This window comes from Camelus dromedarius, chromosome 14, assembly GCF_036321535.1.
Source record: "Camelus dromedarius isolate mCamDro1 chromosome 14, mCamDro1.pat, whole genome shotgun sequence".
Classification (NCBI taxonomy): Eukaryota; Metazoa; Chordata; class Mammalia; order Artiodactyla; family Camelidae; genus Camelus; species Camelus dromedarius.
Genome location: NC_087449.1, coordinates 13,483,601 through 13,501,899, shown reverse-complemented (window position 1 = coordinate 13,501,899; position 18,299 = coordinate 13,483,601). Strand labels below are relative to the sequence as shown.

The window sequence follows — 18,299 nt, the reverse complement described above, 5'->3', positions numbered from 1 at the left end:
GGTCAACCGTTTTTGGTCTCTTAGCGCTACTGCGATTCAGCTATTGGAATTTAAGTTTGTTTCCCCCTCTTTCTATGTGTAAAAAGATCCTTCTCCATATAATCAGATAAAAAGTTTTCTTCTTCAGGTGTCTAGAACACCGATAAAAAGATCAATTAAAATGAAGATTCAGAGCTGGCAGAAAGCCTCAATATCGTTTGTTCTAACCTGAGAGATGGCACCGTTAATCCTATGCCTGTGAAAAGCATGGCCATTTTGCATATAATTAAAGGGTAATATTTTAAGTTGCTAAAAGGAAAACAAACTCTAAGGAATATTAATTTTAGGAGGTTTTATTGTGGAGGAAGAGTTGTCTTCTGAATGTTATCCACAATTACAAAACAGATCTTCATAGTGAATAAGATTAACACATAAGCTCCCGGATAAAACAGATTAAACACGGGAAAGTATCCCACGGGACATGAATGCTCAGCTTTCAGGGCTTCTCCCCTTTATATGTGAAAAAACAATATCTGGGCTGAAAGCAAAGCACACTCTCAAACCATTCCCAGTTACAAGACAGACACGAAGACAGCTGGTGAGATGCAAACAATCAGTGTTGGGGAGACAAGCTCTTGCGTCTTGTCACAGACCAGGAAAAAGGCTTCATGTGACACATCAGTCAGACATGAAGACGGGGCCACAAGCATGGAGTTTTCACACAGTCCATCCATTTTATGGGACTGCCCAAGGAAAAGTGTGGATCCAGCCAGGGGGGAAGGTATATACCTTAAACACAATTGAAACAACATCTTTTTCAACGTGGAAACCGAAGAGGAGGTGATCAATTCTAGATGCTCACAGAATGCTTAGAAATGAAAAACAATGGAGTTTATTTTTCTTGAGCAGTCGGTAAAATTCGCAAAGGCCTTACATTTTCCCCATAAACTGACAGTAAATAAGGTCCTGGAGACTGCCAGTACCATAGATTAAGAAATTAATTTTTCATATTTACTTACAATTTTAGCTGCAGAATTCCAAGATTAGCTGCAGTAAACTCTTAACACATTAAAGGAAAATCTTGGGAGCAAAGTAAGTGGTTCTATTCCAGAAGAGTGTTAAATAAATCACGGTACATTCATAAAGTGGAGAGCATGCAGCCATTCACCATGTGTTCCCGGGGAACACCCAGGGAGAGGGGAAGGGCTGACGACACACTGCGAATGACAAGTGAGGTTACAATGTGGTATGTTCTCTATTTTGGAAAAAAATTATGAAAGAGGCTGGAAGAACATACACAAAAATACTAACAGAAGTTACTCCTGCTAGTGAGAATTTAATGTCTTCACATTTTTTTTTCCCAAATGAAAAGGGGATAAAATAAGGGGAAAATTTCAAAAAAAAAGCCAGTGAGTATATTCTCGTCTCTTTGTCCCAATATTTTAATAACACTCAAAATGAAAAAACTGAAATATATTTAGTGTCATTTAGCACTTGCACTAACAATGATTCTTCCTTAAGTTACAAAACATTCAAATTTACAGTCTCCTTATCTTTTTGCCAAGTCACACAGAGCAATGTATCTTTAAAAATGTATTGACATAAATTTTTATCCAAGGTTGTAGTCTTCCACGCAGTCTTCATACACAGTTGCATCTAGAAAATGAACTTCATGTGCTTGATTCCGTAAGTTTTGAAGAAAACCATGATAATAAGTGCCCACAATCCCAGAATAAAACCCCCAGGAGGATGCCAATCTTTCAGCTTTGGTTTCTGCAAAACAAGGATGACATTATAAATTTAACAGTAAGTAAATAATTCAACAATAGATAAATACTGATGGAAAATAGGAAACTGACAGGTTGTGCTTTAAGGGGGAGTAAGTTAGACAAATTAAATGTACCGTCAGCCTTCTCTATCTGCAGTTTCCACATTCACGGATTGAAAATATAGGGGAAAAAGTTTCCAGAAGGTTCTAAAAAGCAGTCTTGATTTTGCCACACACTGGTAACTATTTACATAGGATTTACATTATATTTACAGCTATTTACATAGCATTTACATTGTGTTAAGTATTATGAGTGATCTAGAGATGATTTAAAGTACAAGGGAGGATGTGCATAGGTTATATGCAAACATTACACCGTTTTATGTAAGGTACTTGAGTAACCACAGGGCACCTGGAATCAGTCCCGGGCTACTGTGTTGGGACAGCAGCAACGGCAAAGACTTCAAACAGGGTAAATATCCCAAAATGGTTCTTACAAAGGTCAATTTCAAATGGCATTTTGCTTCCTCAAAGGGGCCTTCCCTGACTACCCTACCAAATCACTCTCTTCACCCACGTTATTCAGTAGTCTAACAGTCCTTTTTCACTTTGTATTTATATAACCATTAGTTTGTTTTACCTGTCTCTCCTGTTAGACTGTGGCTCTAGGAGGGTCATCGAGCTATAATTCCCAGCACCTACCTGCCCCAGTGCCTGGCACACACAGGACACTCTTACAATACACTGACCAAGTCAGTACAAAAGCAATGCTACTCGACTCCACTTATCCAGACAGTCAGCAAATATTTGAGGGGCCGCTGAGTCTGGTCATGTTACTTCCATTCTGCCTACTCAAAGCTCATTAACTCAAATGTCAACTTCTCCAGATTTTCCCAGATGATAAGTTCTTTTCTTGGAATGTGCAGCCCCTCCTACATTTACTCCTATCTACTATTACAGTTTCTTTTTTCATTTACCTCCCTGCAAACTTCCAGGGGGCAAAGTCTGGGCGAGTCCCTTTTACATGCTCTTCTCCATTCCTCAACACCCAGCAGTGTCATGTATGCTTCTCTGCTCAGCAAGGAAGCAAGGAAAGGCAGATCAGTCTTTCCCATTCCGTTGTCATTTCAACAGCTACATCATGGCCCTGAAATGGAAGGGCTGTGACTATGATCTCGTTATGAGTTCTGCTTCCTGAATTACTAGCTAAGATTGTAAGGATAGTTATGATATGGCAACCATACTTTAGAAAAGACTAAAGTGAAACTATAATCTGAAATTTGCTTTAGTCACCGTATAAACTAGATTCCAGAAAGGCTTATAAATCTCTTATACATTTCTACATCTTTTTCTCCTTATTGATTGACTGATTGATTGAAGTATACTTGATTCCACATCTTATAGTTTGGCTTTTCCTTACATAATCGGCATACCTAAATGCTCTTCAGTCAATCCTCAAATTCACATGGGAAAAAAAGGAAGGAAGGTATGAAGAAACGGAGGGAGGGAGAGAAGAAGGAAGGAAAGAAGAAAAAAAAACTCAAAGCAAGTCATATCAACAAGAATTCATTAGTAAGGGCCATGCCATTAATATATATTCACTGTCATAATATCTAATAGTTACCTAATGTTTTCAAAATTATAAACTCACTAACAAAATTCCAAAGAGTATTTTCCTAGAAAGAAATTCTGTTTTTCTTTTAATTCTATAAATAGCGAAGTTATTTACGCAAATGTCTGATGTTCAATTAGGCAATCCTCTCCTCTTCTTTTTTTTTAAATAAAGGAAATGAATTACTATATTGAAATTGCAGTTATCAAAACTTTTAAAAAAACAAAATTTGACATAGTAACATGTAATTTTTAAAATTAAAATGTGGATAATAATTTCAAAGTCATGCTAAGGGTAAACAGTATTTCAAGATGTTTGAAACAACTATAATGTGATATAAAAAATGACTTCTTTTTCTTTTCCTTGTGATGAAAATTCTTAGGATTTAACTCTCTTAACAACTTTCATATAAAACTTACAGCAGTGTTAATTACATTAATCCTCTTGTGCATTATATCCCTAGTACTTATTTATCTTACTAATTTGAAGTTTCTACCTTTTGACCACCTTCATCCAACTCCCCTTCTCCACAGCCCTCCACTTCTCATAACCATAAATGTGATCAGAATCTTTCTCTATGTGTTTGTTTGTTTATTCATTTGAACTATAACTGACCTAAAACACTATGTTAGTCTCTGGTGTACAACATAGTGATTTGATATCTCTAAACATTTGAAAATCATTCACCACAGTAAGTCTAGACTTATTACCAGTTACCTAGACTAGTAATAACACACACAGGTTATTACTTTTAAAAGGTTAAATAAATATTGTCAAAATCTGGCATTAAAGTAAACTCTGGCCTGTAGAAGAACAGGCTATAATATATACAAATTGTTCCATAAACCAATTTAATGAATTTCAGTGCTGAGAGTTCAGGAGGTGTGAACCTTCAAGAATTCACGAGCACCTGTAACTTTCAGGTGGTGTTTCAACCAAGTCATGTTAAAAAAAAATGGTGAACATCATTTAAGCTCTATGATTCATTAGACATTACTGAAATAATTATCAAGTAGTTAATAGCAAATCTTATTTCTATACCTGTAGAAACTCTAGTTACTTTCCAACGAGACGGACCGCCTGAGGCGGTCACTCTACCGCTGCATGTCTAACTTAGCAGCCAGAGGCAGCTGTCAGAGATAACTGCTGGGCAGTAACTATCACTTCTCCAAAGACGGGCCTGAGAGCTGCTTTGGTCTGTTATTCCAAAAACTGCTTCGGAGAGTTCTGGAGGCACTGCTTCCTGATCCTTCAACTAGACACGTCCCACATGTAGACCACTGACACCCGGGAAAGGACCGGAGAGAAAAGCAAAGTGCTAGAGCTACATTCCCCAACAGCAAACTTTGAAAGCAACAACGGAGGACTAAGAAATACATGTCATTACTCCAAAATTACTATGGAATGGTGTATGTATTCACATTGCAACACTGTACTAGCTAATGAAAGCAGCAAATCTCAGCCTTTCAAAACTGCCATTTGCATTTGCAATACTTTTGTTGTATATCATTACATATATTTGATTAACAAAAAAAAAGGGGAAATGAGTTATTAATTAAATGAGCTTAATGTGGCAACTACGTAGAATTCTCCCAGCACAGCCTCTCCCATCTTCTCAGGAAAACACATAAAAAGGCAGAGAAAGAGACAAGAGCACACCCTACTAAAATTAATCGAAACTCTGAGAAACCTCAGACAATTTCACTACCTGAAAGTCCTAGAAACCAGGTCTAGAAACAAATTAATAGTGGCCCAGCTTTCTGATTAGTTCACATGATGCAAAGGATTGCTTTGCTCTGTGAAACACAGTAATTCTGTCAGCTGAGAAAGGGACTTTAGCGCTCTCCCTTTTTCTGCCGGCTGTTTAAGAGAAACAGAATTTACAGAGTAGACGACGGCTTTACGGGGCAGCCAGAGCAGTGTAACTCCCTCCCAACCGACCAAGGGCAACTTCTTTCCACAGCCCTTTAAATACAATTCCCAGGACAGAGCATGTCAGAAGGCAGAGGGCCACTGTCAATGGTTCACTGCTTCTAAGGCGGCTCCACATCCAAATGAAAATCTCTGCAAAGAATGGAAAATACAGGGAAAATCCTTTTAATGGTATATGTCAAGAAATACAGTTTTCCCATATACTTCATTGTTTTAAAGTGTCCCAAAACCAGGCACACACAGCGTGGGAACAGACAATCCTAGCCATCTTAGCAAAACCACATTGGATGACTGCCTGCCAGTCACTGGGAAACGTGTAACAGCCTATTTTTCAGATGCGGATCTGAGAAGGCATTCAAATCTAAGTAGATAGTGAAAAGCAACCACGTGCTCTGTTGGCAAATTCCAACAGTGTTCTAAGAAAAAGAAAAAAAACAATGTTAGGTCCGTGAGTAAATGTACTCCCACACTTGAGGAATAAATATCCTACAGAGCATACAGCCCTGAATAGATTTAATAAGGAAACAAAAGATAATTTGGATAATTTTAGAAAAGAATTTATTTGGTATGAACTTGAATAAAAATGTACAGGAAGCCAACAACAAATGAATAATATAAAGAGAAAAACAATACAAGATATAAGGATGGTAGGTTGAGATAAAGAGGAAGATGGGTGACAATTCTGTAACAGCAAAATTAAAATCTACACTAGCAAAGAAGATAGTGTCCTAAGCACATCTCTGAGTCCTTCATTTGCCTAATTGTGGTAGACTGATGGCAAAAAAAAAAAAAACCTCCCAATTCCCCATACTTCCCTGTGTCCATACCCTTGGCAATACATTGCTTCATAGCAGCTCTCATCCGGAAGCAGACTCTGTACCCTCCCACTGTGACTCAGCTGGCCTTGTGACTCCTTTTGGCCAACAGAAAGCAAGCACCAGTGTCCTCGTTCCAACACGAGCTTCCGGAGGCGTTGCTTGCTTCTGCTCTCTCTCACACCTCCGCTACCACCGTGAGAAAAATCACTGAGACGAGGCTTCTGGAGAAAAAGATGCCAGGTGGGGCCAGCCAGCAACCAGCCAACTCCCATATCTAACCAACCCAAGGTTGACCACAGACCACGAGGGAGCCCAGTTAAGGACAGAACTTCCCAGCTAAACTCAGCCTAAATTGCCAACCTGTAGAATTATGAGCCAAATAAACTGTTGATGTTTTAAGCCACTAAGTTTTGGAGTGGTTTGTTTTGCATCAAAAGCTATGAATACACCCACTGAGGTGAGAATGTAGAAGGAAAAACCCTGATCCTTTACTATCATAAGAAAATAAAGTTTCCATCTACAGACTTGTAGCTTCAGGTTTCTGCAACAATGGTATAGATAAAACCAGCAGGAAGGGCAGCTAATCAACCCCTTGTCCACCGCGAACTTGGTCGAGGTGAGGGGGGCCTGTCGTGATAATGGCCCCTCAGACCCTCCTAGAATGAGGAATCCAGTCCCATTAACTCATCTGAGCTAAATTTCACACAGTAAAGACTTCAACAAACACCCATCAACACCTGAACGCTATGCATAGCCAGACTCTGACGAAGCCACTACAGTGTCTTCTAGAGGCACATTTCGTAAGTGTTCTTGCCACCCACCCCTTACTTTCAGGGAGCTGCAGTTATGCTCATTTGCAGCTCTCTTCATAGTCTTCCTGGAAGGAGACTGACTCCACCTGCCACCATGCTAATAATTGCTCCCGAGGAAATGAAGTGGGGGCATCTAGAGACTAACTCACCTCACTTTCCTCGAGCCTCCCTCCTACCAACTGCAATCTAGACCTCAAGTCTAGTTCCCTTCCTTTTAAAGCTGGTTAGCAATTGGTGTTAATCAGATGTTGCCCCCACCACCACCACCCTCCACTAGAGAAATGAATATCTCCCAAAATTCTGATGTATCTTACCCACGGTAAATTCACAAAGCAATTAATCTAATCTAGGATAATTAAAGATGATTTGTTTTTAACAGTAATTTTATTTTTAATAGAAAGTTGACCACTGTTTTTCCTTAACCATGATTTTAGTTTTTCTGTGACAAGAATACCTACTATTATCAGTGAGTACTGCTTTGGAATTTGCAGCCAATCCAGATGCAACTTCCAGGAAGAAGCAAATTTTCATTATTTGCAGATGAGTTATCAACAAACTCCACAAAATCAATGCATAATTATTGAGAATAAAGAGTCCAGATTTGAGATAAACATAAGAAAACTAATACCCTTCCAAAGTGCCAGTAAAAACGAGTCAGAAAACAGAATAGAAAAAAAATTTCATTCACAATATCAAAAAAAAAACATAAAATATCTAGGAATATCCACAGTATGAGATGTGAGGTAAATAATCTATACTACTCTATAGAGGGGTAAACAGTCCTGAATATCGAAAAGGATGTGATAAAGCTAATCTATAATGTTGTTCTGATGCAAAATAGAAAAGATCAGTACAACAGAATAGAAAGTAGGCGATCAGCCCAGTATCCGAGAATTAGGTGTATGATAAAAGAGCTATCAATGAGCAAGGGGATATTCTTACTGGTCCTCCAACAATGGATTAACATTTGGAAAAAAGCAGTTTTGTTTCTAACTAAACACTATAAATCAAAATACACTTCACATGGTTTAGAATTAGACATAAAAATATTAGATGCAAAAAAAATTTTTTATTACTTTTGTAAAGTGGCACCCAGGGATACATCATAATGACAGCTATGTTAATGGTTCCAGTGGAGTCAAGTTTCAAGGGAACTCACTGTGGAGAGCAGAACACAAGTCAAAGGGCCTGCAAGTTATTAAGGGGACTGCCAGGATGAGCTGGCCCTTGAATGAGGTGCCATGTTTGGGTTGGTGGAGAGGAGGAAGCAGCACCCAAGCAGTGGCCCATGGAGCAAAGTCACGTGAGAAAAGCCAGGCTCTGGGAGGAGGGTGATGCCTCAGCCTCACTGGCAGGAGGAAGGTGGAGATTTGCATCTGCTCTGATCACTGCCAAGCCCAGAGGGCCCTTAGGAAACCCTGTTGAAAGGATGGGTGTGGTTTGGGAGTAGCAAGCATCAGGGTCAGGGAGGTTCATTCTGTGAATGCCCGGTGCATGCTGGGATTTGAGACAATGAGATGCCTCTGAGAGCTTAGCCAGCGACCACCCACAGGTGAACACAGTAAAAAGAGATAAAATGTAGAAGGATCTGCACAGTAAAGGGATTTATAAGTCTAAAAGCAATAAATGAAAACAGAAAAGGTGGAAAGATTTTTAAAAGAAGTTTTTGAATGCTCTGTATTTTACAAAGTGTATAAATCAAATTAAGAGGCAAATAAATGGGAAAATATGACAGAAAGGGGGATAAATTCAGTACTTGAAGATGTCCCTAAAATCAGTAAGAAAAGACACATGAATTTATCTATAAATGGGACAGGAAAATGAAAATTCTCACAAAAGAATAATTATAAATAACTAATAAACATTTGAAAAAATACAACCTTTAATCATTAAAAACAATAAAAATAATGTATTAACTACTTCTTCCTCTTTTTTAAAACTAAACTAGTGAATACTAACAAGAATGGTCAACTTTTCAGGGCAGTATCTATTAACGTGTTCAGAAGTCTTTACAGGGTTCGTATCTTCTCATTCCTAGAATCTGTTAGACTCCTAGCTAGGACCTACCATAAGGAACTCAGAAATGCTGCCAAAGGTTTGGCACCAAGATTTTCTTCTCAGTGTTATTTAGATAATAAAAACAGGAAACTATATAGATAATAATAGGAGAAACATTGCACATTTATGTAATTAGTCATCAAAAATGTTTTCAATTTTAATGGTTTGTACAGATGTTTATACCGTAATAATAAGAAAACAAAAGCAAGATGCAAGTTGAGTATGAAATATGAAAAAATTCGAAGAAATTAATTAATTTAATTATTTTTATGGGAGGAAAGGGGATACACGGGAAAAACTTTTATAAAAAGAGCCTACCTAGAAGACACTGCATATATTCATCTTTTGCAAATTAGATGCACGGCAATAATGTCACTTAGCATTTGATATCCTGTTTTAAGAAAAGGTAACGTGACTAGCATGACAGCAACATAATATAATAAAGTGCTTTTTCAGTATGTATCTAATGATCTTCCTGGAGTGTAAAAACATTGCTATTTTTAAAGCAAGCCTAGGTAATATTTTAGGCATTCTACAATGATTTTACTTACAATCAAGTGACAGACTGGTATAATTATTGCATTTGGTAGTACACTTGCATTGAGGTAAGTTCATACTAAAGTATAGCTTATAATTTCATTTGCGTCCATATTAGAGCTTCTCAGAAAATGACTGATTTTATGTAGTTAAGGTATTCTACTGACTGCCATTAAAATACACTTTCCTTTTTTAAAAAAAAACTTTCACAATAATAGCTATAGTACAGAGGTGAAAAGCATACATAAAACACTGCAACGTGTCATGAGCAAACACTTAAAGCTTAAGGGCCACCTATTATTGAAATGCCTAATATTTCAAATTAAAAAGATAGGTAGCTTAGCAACACCACACCACCAGTCGTGAACAGTGCTCAATCTTGCTTTCACGTTGCTAGGACAACATCACAACAGAACTTCAGAACAGTTAACAGAGAATAGATCTAAATTACATAAAAAGAAAAAACTGAGGATTTAAAAAATTGTACATGTTTATTGGGAAGCAAATGGAAAACTGACAAAGTTTTAACGAGATTCTTTTCTTCAAATATAATGAGCTTATCAGATGAGTTGAACTATATTTTAAGGAACAAAAAAAACCCCAATCTACTGAGGTTATAATTACTTTAGAAGATATTTTAGTTATTTGTTTTCAACTGTTGAATCAGTTGTAGTTTATAAGTATTCCTAGTCTACCCATCTCCTCTCTATAAAATGTAATTTGTACTCTTCAAATTATATTGATAGTATAAATCAAACAGTGGTCAGCAGAATTCTCAGTCCTCTCTCCACGATTCCCTTTCCCTGTACACATACACGTACATGCCCTGTTCACCCTACGTACACACAGTGGACCTGCCCTGTATGGTCCCCTCCCTTTGAGTGTGGAAAGGGCTTGTGATTTGGTGGGATATCACTCCTTTGATTAGGTTGCACTGTATCGCAAAGATAAAGGGATTCTGAAGATATAATTAAGGTTCCCCAAATCAGTGACTTTCCGTTAATCAAAAGGGAGATTATCCTAGGAGGAGGGGCTGACTTAATCAGGTGAGCCTTTCAAAAGGCAGTCTGGATATCAGAGACACAAGGCAGAGACATATTTTAGAAGTAGTTGAGACGCTCTCCTGGTAGTCTTTAAGAATCAAACAGCATGCCGTGGAGTGGGCCACAGGCAGGGAATGGCAGGCAACCTCTAGTTGCTGAGGGCCTGCCGCACAGTCGGTTCCACAACAACGGGAAGCTGAGATCTGCCACGACCGGCAAGCCTGGGAGAGGACGCTGAGCCTCAGGTGAGACTGCAGTCCTGGTAAACACCCTGACTGCAGCCCTGTTATAACCCAGGCACAGGACTAAGCTCCGTTGTGCCTCGACTCCTGAGTCATGGAAACTGTGAGGTAATAAATGCTTTTACATCACTAAATTCATTACATACCTACAGAAAACTAATTAACAAACAAATCTTGAAATGGAAGTATTCATTACCTCTCATACCTATTCTCTGAATGGAAAACCTTTTCAAGATATTAACTTTGAATGTTTAAAACAATAGAAGAGAATGAAATATTCTAAACTAATTTCTCCTACTCTTTCATACCTATTTATTCTCCAAGACCTTGCTCAAATATCACCTCCAGGTGAAGCCTGTTCTCAAACCTCAGTAAGAATTACTTTCTTCTCTGTGCATCACTGATATTTGGTTTATATCTTACACTATAGTTAATTTACAGGTGTGATTCTACTACATTTTGGTCTGTTTGTGATATCCATTTCTGAACCTCTACAAGGTCTCGTAAGCTTAGAATAGAGTAATTAACTTGTCTTAGTTATATATTATTTTCTTCTTGAAAATAAGAAATGTAAAATATTCAAATACAATGAACTATTAATTTACTAGTTTATACTCTTGGTTTTATGAGTTAAGGAAAAATTAAGAATTGCATAAATTAAATAATAACACAATCTATTTTAAGAATCCCTAATGAGAAGTTAAAAAATATTCATTTAAAAATGTATAAAACAAGTTGAAGTTTGCAATAAATGAGTCTATTTTTCAGTTCTTAACTAAGAGAAATAACTCACTGTCCCCACAAATAAATCACAAAGGTGCTATTTATCAACAGTATCTATCTGTGTCTGTTAAAAGGTAATCAGAGTTCCACTTCTGCATATGTGGGATTAAATGCTATAGAATTATCTGCCACTCTGGACAACTAAATAATCATTCCAAAGGTAAGAAATAATGGTTTCAGATATTGGACAATCTGCAAATTTGCAGCGGTTTTATGATCCCTGAAAGAATGGGAACAAGTAAGATGATTCCTTCAGTTGCTGAAGCTTTTTGCCTGGAGGCCATTTCCAAGCTGCAGCACAAGGACACGGACAGAGCCCCAGGCAAAGCCTGGCAGTGCTGCAGAGCCGAGGAAACACAGATTAGAATTCAGGGACGTTTCGGTGGCTAGAATTTTCAGGGTGGACTACTGGAGTGGAGGAAGCTCCAGAGATCTGCAGAGGGATCTCCCTGAATCTTTGGCAGAGTTTGAATCTCGGCATGCATAACAAGAAGCTTGGACAGGAAAACGAAGCAAAACACCAAAAGCAACAGGCCAAATAATTCCCAGGACTCATAACATGCAGAGCAACAGGCCACAGTTTATAGCAGGGCTAAACCAGAATAAATCAGAGACAGTGCGGCTATCTCCCACCACTCCCACCCCCAAAAAAAGACTGCTCTGGATCTGGGTAAAACAACTTAAAAGCAGTCCTTAAAGGAATCAAACTGACCCTAAGCAAAATCTAATACTTGCTACGTGAATAAAACAAAAGTCCAAAATGCAACAGCCAACAACAATAAAAATTAAAATATCTAGCATCCATTTAAAAAAAGAAGACATGGAAATAAGGAGGAAAATATCACCTGAAGCCAGGAAAAAAATCAATCAACTGAAATAGATGTATAAATGAAAAAGATGATGGATTTAGTAGACAGGGCTCTTAAGACAGCTATTATAAATTAGAGGTAATGGAAAACATGAATATATGAGGAGATAAACAGAATACAGAAGTAAGACTCATTATAGGATTTCTAGAAATGAAAAATATGATACATATAATGAAAGATACACTGGATGAAATTAACAGTAAATCAGACACTACAAAGAATTAGCATTAAGTTAGCAAAATGAAGCCCAGAAAGAAAAAGAGCAGGGAAAAGAATAAACAGAGACAAGGACATGCCTATTGTGGCAGAGCATCAAACAGGATCACATCTATGCAACTGGAGTCCTAGGGAGGGAGGGAGAAACACGTAAAACAAATAATGACTAAAATTTTTCCAAATTTCATAAAAACTATAAGCCACCAAAATCACAAAGCTCAACACCAACAGAAGAAACAGAGAAAAGCATGCAAAGGAATATCATGATCGAAATGCCGTTAAACAATGATAAAGAGAACGCCTTAAAAGCAGTCAGATAAAAAGACTTGTTCTTACAGAGCAGGATTCAACAAACTACAGCAGATGAGCCACATGACTTTTACAAATAAAGTTTTACGAGAACACAGCCACACTCACTGATTTACATACTATCTATTGCTGCTTTCACACCACACCAAGTTGAGTAGCTGACCAGATGACCCACAAACCTACCTGGTCCCCTAAGAAATACTGTATTGACCCCTGCTACAGAGCAAAGATAAGAATGATTGAAGATTTGCTGTCAGCAACCATGGAGACCAGAAGACAATGGAAAGACATCTTTAAAGTACTGAAAGAAAACCACTGTTAACCTAGAATTCTAAGGAAAATGTGCCAAGTGAAAAAAAGTAATTCAAGGATGAATGTGAACTAAAACATCATTCAGTAAAACAAAAGCTTTGAGAATTCAACAGACTTCACTGCAGCGGTCCGATACTACAGGGCAGCACACCAGTGCCTATCCTACAAGGCGTACCAAGAGCAGACCTACAATGTAAGAAATGTTCAGAGCAGTTCTTCAGGCAGAAAGAAAATTCACACTTACACAAATGAATGAGGAGAGATAGAAATGGTAAATTGGCAAACAAGTATAAAAATACTTTTCCTCATTTCAAAATTTCCTTAAAAGATAATTGACTGTTTAAAACAAAAATGATAATAATGCACTGTGGGGTTCATAAATATACAGAATCAAAACGCATGACAACAACAGCACAAAGGATGGGAGGGAGGAATTAAGAATAGATCATTATAAGGGTCTTTTTTATCCATGAAATAATACAATAATATTTAAAGTAGACTGTGATAAATGGAAGACGTATATTATAAAAACTAGAGTGACAACAGCAACTCTGTTTTACAAATGAGGAAAATTCAATTGTTACAGAAGTGCCACTGCTACCCATAACCATGATTATCACTTACGGAGTGCTGACCCAAAGCTCCACTCCATGGTAAAACCTCCATGTTTACTATCTAACTTAATCCTTCCAACAGCACTGAGACATTATGTTATTTCAAACATGAAAAGACTGATTGAGTACTCTGACTAGTCACAAACTAGAAGCTTTAGTAGGTGGTTGCTGGGACTGAAACGTGGTGTAGTCTGATTTCAGAGTCAGCGCTCTTCACTACCATATACTGCTCCTGCACCGCAGGACTCCTCTGGGAACGTGTCCAGGCTCCTCCCCCTCCAGGCAGCTCCCTTACCCCACAGGTATTATGGGGCAACTAAAATAAGCACAAGACTAATGAGTTACAGAGCACACACTGGATATAGTTGGTGTTACGATTTAGGGGCAGAACTGAGGAAGACAGTTTGGTATATGAGCAAGAGAAGGGACTAAATGGGTACCAGGCGTGTGCCCAGAGACACTGGCTCTTCCGAGTGCTGCTCTCCTCGCTATTCGGGGGCAGGTGGCAAATAAAGCGTACATGAATGCATCTTTGCATGCCTCAACCTCCACTTTACACTGGCACAGGAAGGCAGGGACAACTGCCTGCAGAAACCATCGCAAATATGATAGCTTAAAGCAAAAAATACTTCTGCACACATATGCTCTACTGTGTACTTCTACATATAAATGGTTACCTTAAAAACTACTAGGATTTGGAGCTGTCCTTCACTGTTGGTGGGAATATAAATTGGTATAGCTACTATGGAAAACAGTATAGAGGTTTCTCAAAAAGCTAAAGATAGAGTTCCATATGGATCCAGCAATCCCACTACTGGGCATATACCTGGAGAAAACTCTAATTTGAAAAGTTACATGCACCCCAAATGTTCATAGCAGAACTATTTACAAGAGCCAAGACATGGAAGCAACCTAAATGTGCATTGACAGATGAATGGATAAAGATGTGGTGTATATACACACACACGCACACACGCACGCATGCACGGAATACTACTCAGCCATAAAAAAGAATGAAATAATGCCATCTGCAGCAACATGGATGGACCTAGAGATTATCATCCTAAGTGAAGTAAGTCAGGCAGAGAAAGACAAATATCATATGATACCACTTCTATGTGGAATCTAAAAAATGACACAAATTAACTTAATTTACAAAAAGGACAGACTCACAGACAGAAAACAAACTTACGGTTACCAGAGAAGAAAGGAGGAGGAGGAGGAGGGATAAGTTAAGAGTTTGAGATTAGCAGATACAAACTAGTACATATAAAATAGATCAACAACAAGGTCCTACTATAAAACACAGGGAACTATATTCAGTATCCTGTAATAAACCATAAAAGAGAGAATATGAAAAAGAAAAAAATGTATATATGTATGAATCATTTCACTGTACACCAGAATAACATTGTGAATCAACTATACTTCAATTAAAAAAAATTGTTTCCAATTAGATACAAGAAAATTTTCCAACAGGCAGTTCATAGAACAGATTGCTCTAAGGAGTACATGAGGTCTTTTCCACGATTTAGAGGGCAACATTTTGGTGAGATTCCACCTAACAGATGCAAGGATTGGCTAGATTTTTAAAATTCTAGAAGATCTTCTAACATTGAGAATAAGAAGATACTAAGAAAGTAGTGAGAAATCAGCATACTCCTTACATTATTTTATGATTTCAAACCATGAGGAAAATTTTCTCACTGATATAAAAAATGTCAAATTAATTATCGCAACTTAGTCTGCCTAAAACTCTAAAAAGCCCATTTAAGTTACATTTTATTTCCTACCAAAAAACCAAAGACAAAACCCCTACTAATACACCAATAATGAATAATGCTTGTCTCCAATTATAAAACTATTTCCAAATGAGTAAATAGTTAAGGGAAAAAAACTGAAAATTACTAGAATGAGCTTTTGTTACTTCCCCGTTTAAGGAAAAGTTAAATTCCAACTCCATGTTTTTAAGCAGAATTTTGTTAACTTCTATAATATGGGTCTCCCAAAAGAACCACCACAATGCTTTTAAACGTTAAAGTCTTAGGACTGACACCTTCTCTCCCTTCTTCTTTTTTTTTTTTAAACATCTTTATTATGGTATGGTTCCTGTACAGTAAACCACACATATTTCAGATGTACATTCTGGTGAATTTTGATAGATGTAAACACCAATGAAACCACTACCACAATCAAGATAGCTAACATTTCCATCACTCCCTAAGAGATGCAATTTTCGAATTCTGAATTTATCCCTTCCCAGCCCTGTTAATCCCTGGTAACCATAAGTGTGTACTCTATGTCTGTGAGTCAGTTTCTGTTCTGTGGACAGGTCCGTTTGTGACACCTTCTATTCTGAAATACATAGTCTAAAGAACAGATTAGGAAGCCGGTCTTTGTGCTTTTTAAATGAAATCATTATTTGGAGAAATAAGTTAGTTTCAGTCAAATTAGTTTTTTTTGGAATACCATTTGCTTGTACCTAAAAAGATTATAACCTAAATTTCTCTTACAATAAATTATCTATAAAGTTTGACAAAATATTTTTAAAGAAAGCAGTCACTTTTAGTCACGGTAGTCACTATAAAAATACCTCACATATTTGCAAATAAAAACAAGTCTTAAAATTATTTTTCCTATACTCTACTTATAATAATCTTCCCCTTGGATAAAGGCCCCGTCTGTGGTTTAATCAATGACAGTGTTCTTAAACAGTCCTTTTCTATTTCTATACTAATTGAAGACAGCAGGCTAAGATTTATAGTTATTAAAATTACTATTTTATTTTTGGCAGAAACAGCCAACTGAGATGTACAAGGAAAGAAGTAAAATAAGACATCTGAAACTCTTCAAAATTAATTGTTAAAATGTCAGTTAAATCTACTCTATTACAAACAACAATTTTAGGTATAAAAGATATAGCTATTTAGAAGAACAAAATACAGAATTAGTCCCTAACATATCTATAATTATTACACTTCTCTCTACCAATATTATAGATTTAGTAACACTATCTAAAAGTAAACATGTTTATTCCACAAAATTTAATGTCTACTGGCACATTTTAAACTAAAAACCTCTTAAGTAACCAAAATTAGGTAACATGGATATTATTTTGTTTTCACAAGGTATTAAAAACCCTTGAGATAGAACTGGTAAATAAAAAGATACACAAACAAAACCAAACAACTGAACACCTTGGTCAGGTAAATTCATCTAAATGTAGACCAAAGTAAAAATAATCTTCGAAAGAAACCTGTGCTTATCTAAAATTTACCAGAAATTATAAATTAAATACACTATGCTAATTACCCACCAAAGATGATTAGGATAGTGAAATGAAAGTTAATCTTAAACGTTACAAATCTGTAACTAAAGGTATTGACTCCTTTAATATAAAATATGACTTCTCTGACATGACTGTATCAGTTTTAAAGTGACTGATAATCTCAACTCTTATTGGGAAGCACATTAAGGTGATTTCAGGTCAATTTAGATGACAGATTAAATAACTCCTAGTTACACTATTTCGATCGTTGCTAGTCGATATCTAACTACTGCCAAGTGTATAGCATGAAGTTGAAGGGCACTGTATTTTTTTTTTATATGTCTATACCTGAACAGCCAATTTCTGAATCTATGTGAGAAAAGATCATCTTATGTTTTATTTTCTTTTTTCCTCATGGTACTTCTACTACTGCTTCTAATGGATCCTTGAGTTTAACTGCTGTCAAATTTATTAAGACAGGCACATAACCGTCTATTGATAAAAGCAACAATGTATTTCCTCACTTTTTTATTTAACTAAAATGTTAACTTATGTTATTGTACTATAAATTAAAACCTTCCTACTAGAAGCACGGGATGCAATGGGTATGAGTGATCTGGTTCTATTTTCTTCGCTGTATAATGTACTTTTTCTTCCTTGTACAGATTTCTACCAGAAAAGTCGGTACCAATACATAGCTAGGGAACTATTCAAGAAGCACATCACTTTTCCATTTCCCGGAGGTGGAAAACGGTCCAGCTCCTCACTTCCAGTATTTTTTGCCTCAACCCCCAGAAAGTCAACATTTATTCAAGGCACCAACCATCCTCCACCAAAGTACATTTATGCCCCTGATACTATGGTCTACACTTAACCCTTAAGACAAATATAGTCAATCAGAGATCTAAGAAAATCTCAGGAGTTATGTGATACATTTTGATTTAATGGAATGCAGAAAATGAAAACATTCTTTATATTTGGCACGTTTATAAAATTACAATAAATTTAAAAAGACCAAAACTCAATTTAGAACTGCCATCATGATTATGTCATGGTATCTGTTAATAAAATAAAAATATATTTGCAGAGGTTAACCACTATATATATAAACAGATAAAAAAACAAAT

General features: G+C 36.8%; 1 protein-coding gene across 1 annotated transcript in view; it reads right to left on the bottom strand.

Annotated features, from left to right (window-relative positions):
* Positions 1-316: 316 nt before the first annotated feature.
* The window catches only part of PIGK (phosphatidylinositol glycan anchor biosynthesis class K), an 86,102-nt gene continuing 68,119 nt past the window's right edge, over positions 317-18,299 (bottom strand). Inside the window, exon 11 of the mRNA XM_010989051.3 lies at positions 317-1,752. Within this exon, the coding sequence (XP_010987353.1) occupies positions 1,636-1,752 (117 nt within the window). The 3' untranslated portion in view covers positions 317-1,635. The remainder of the gene's footprint in view (positions 1,753-18,299) is intronic.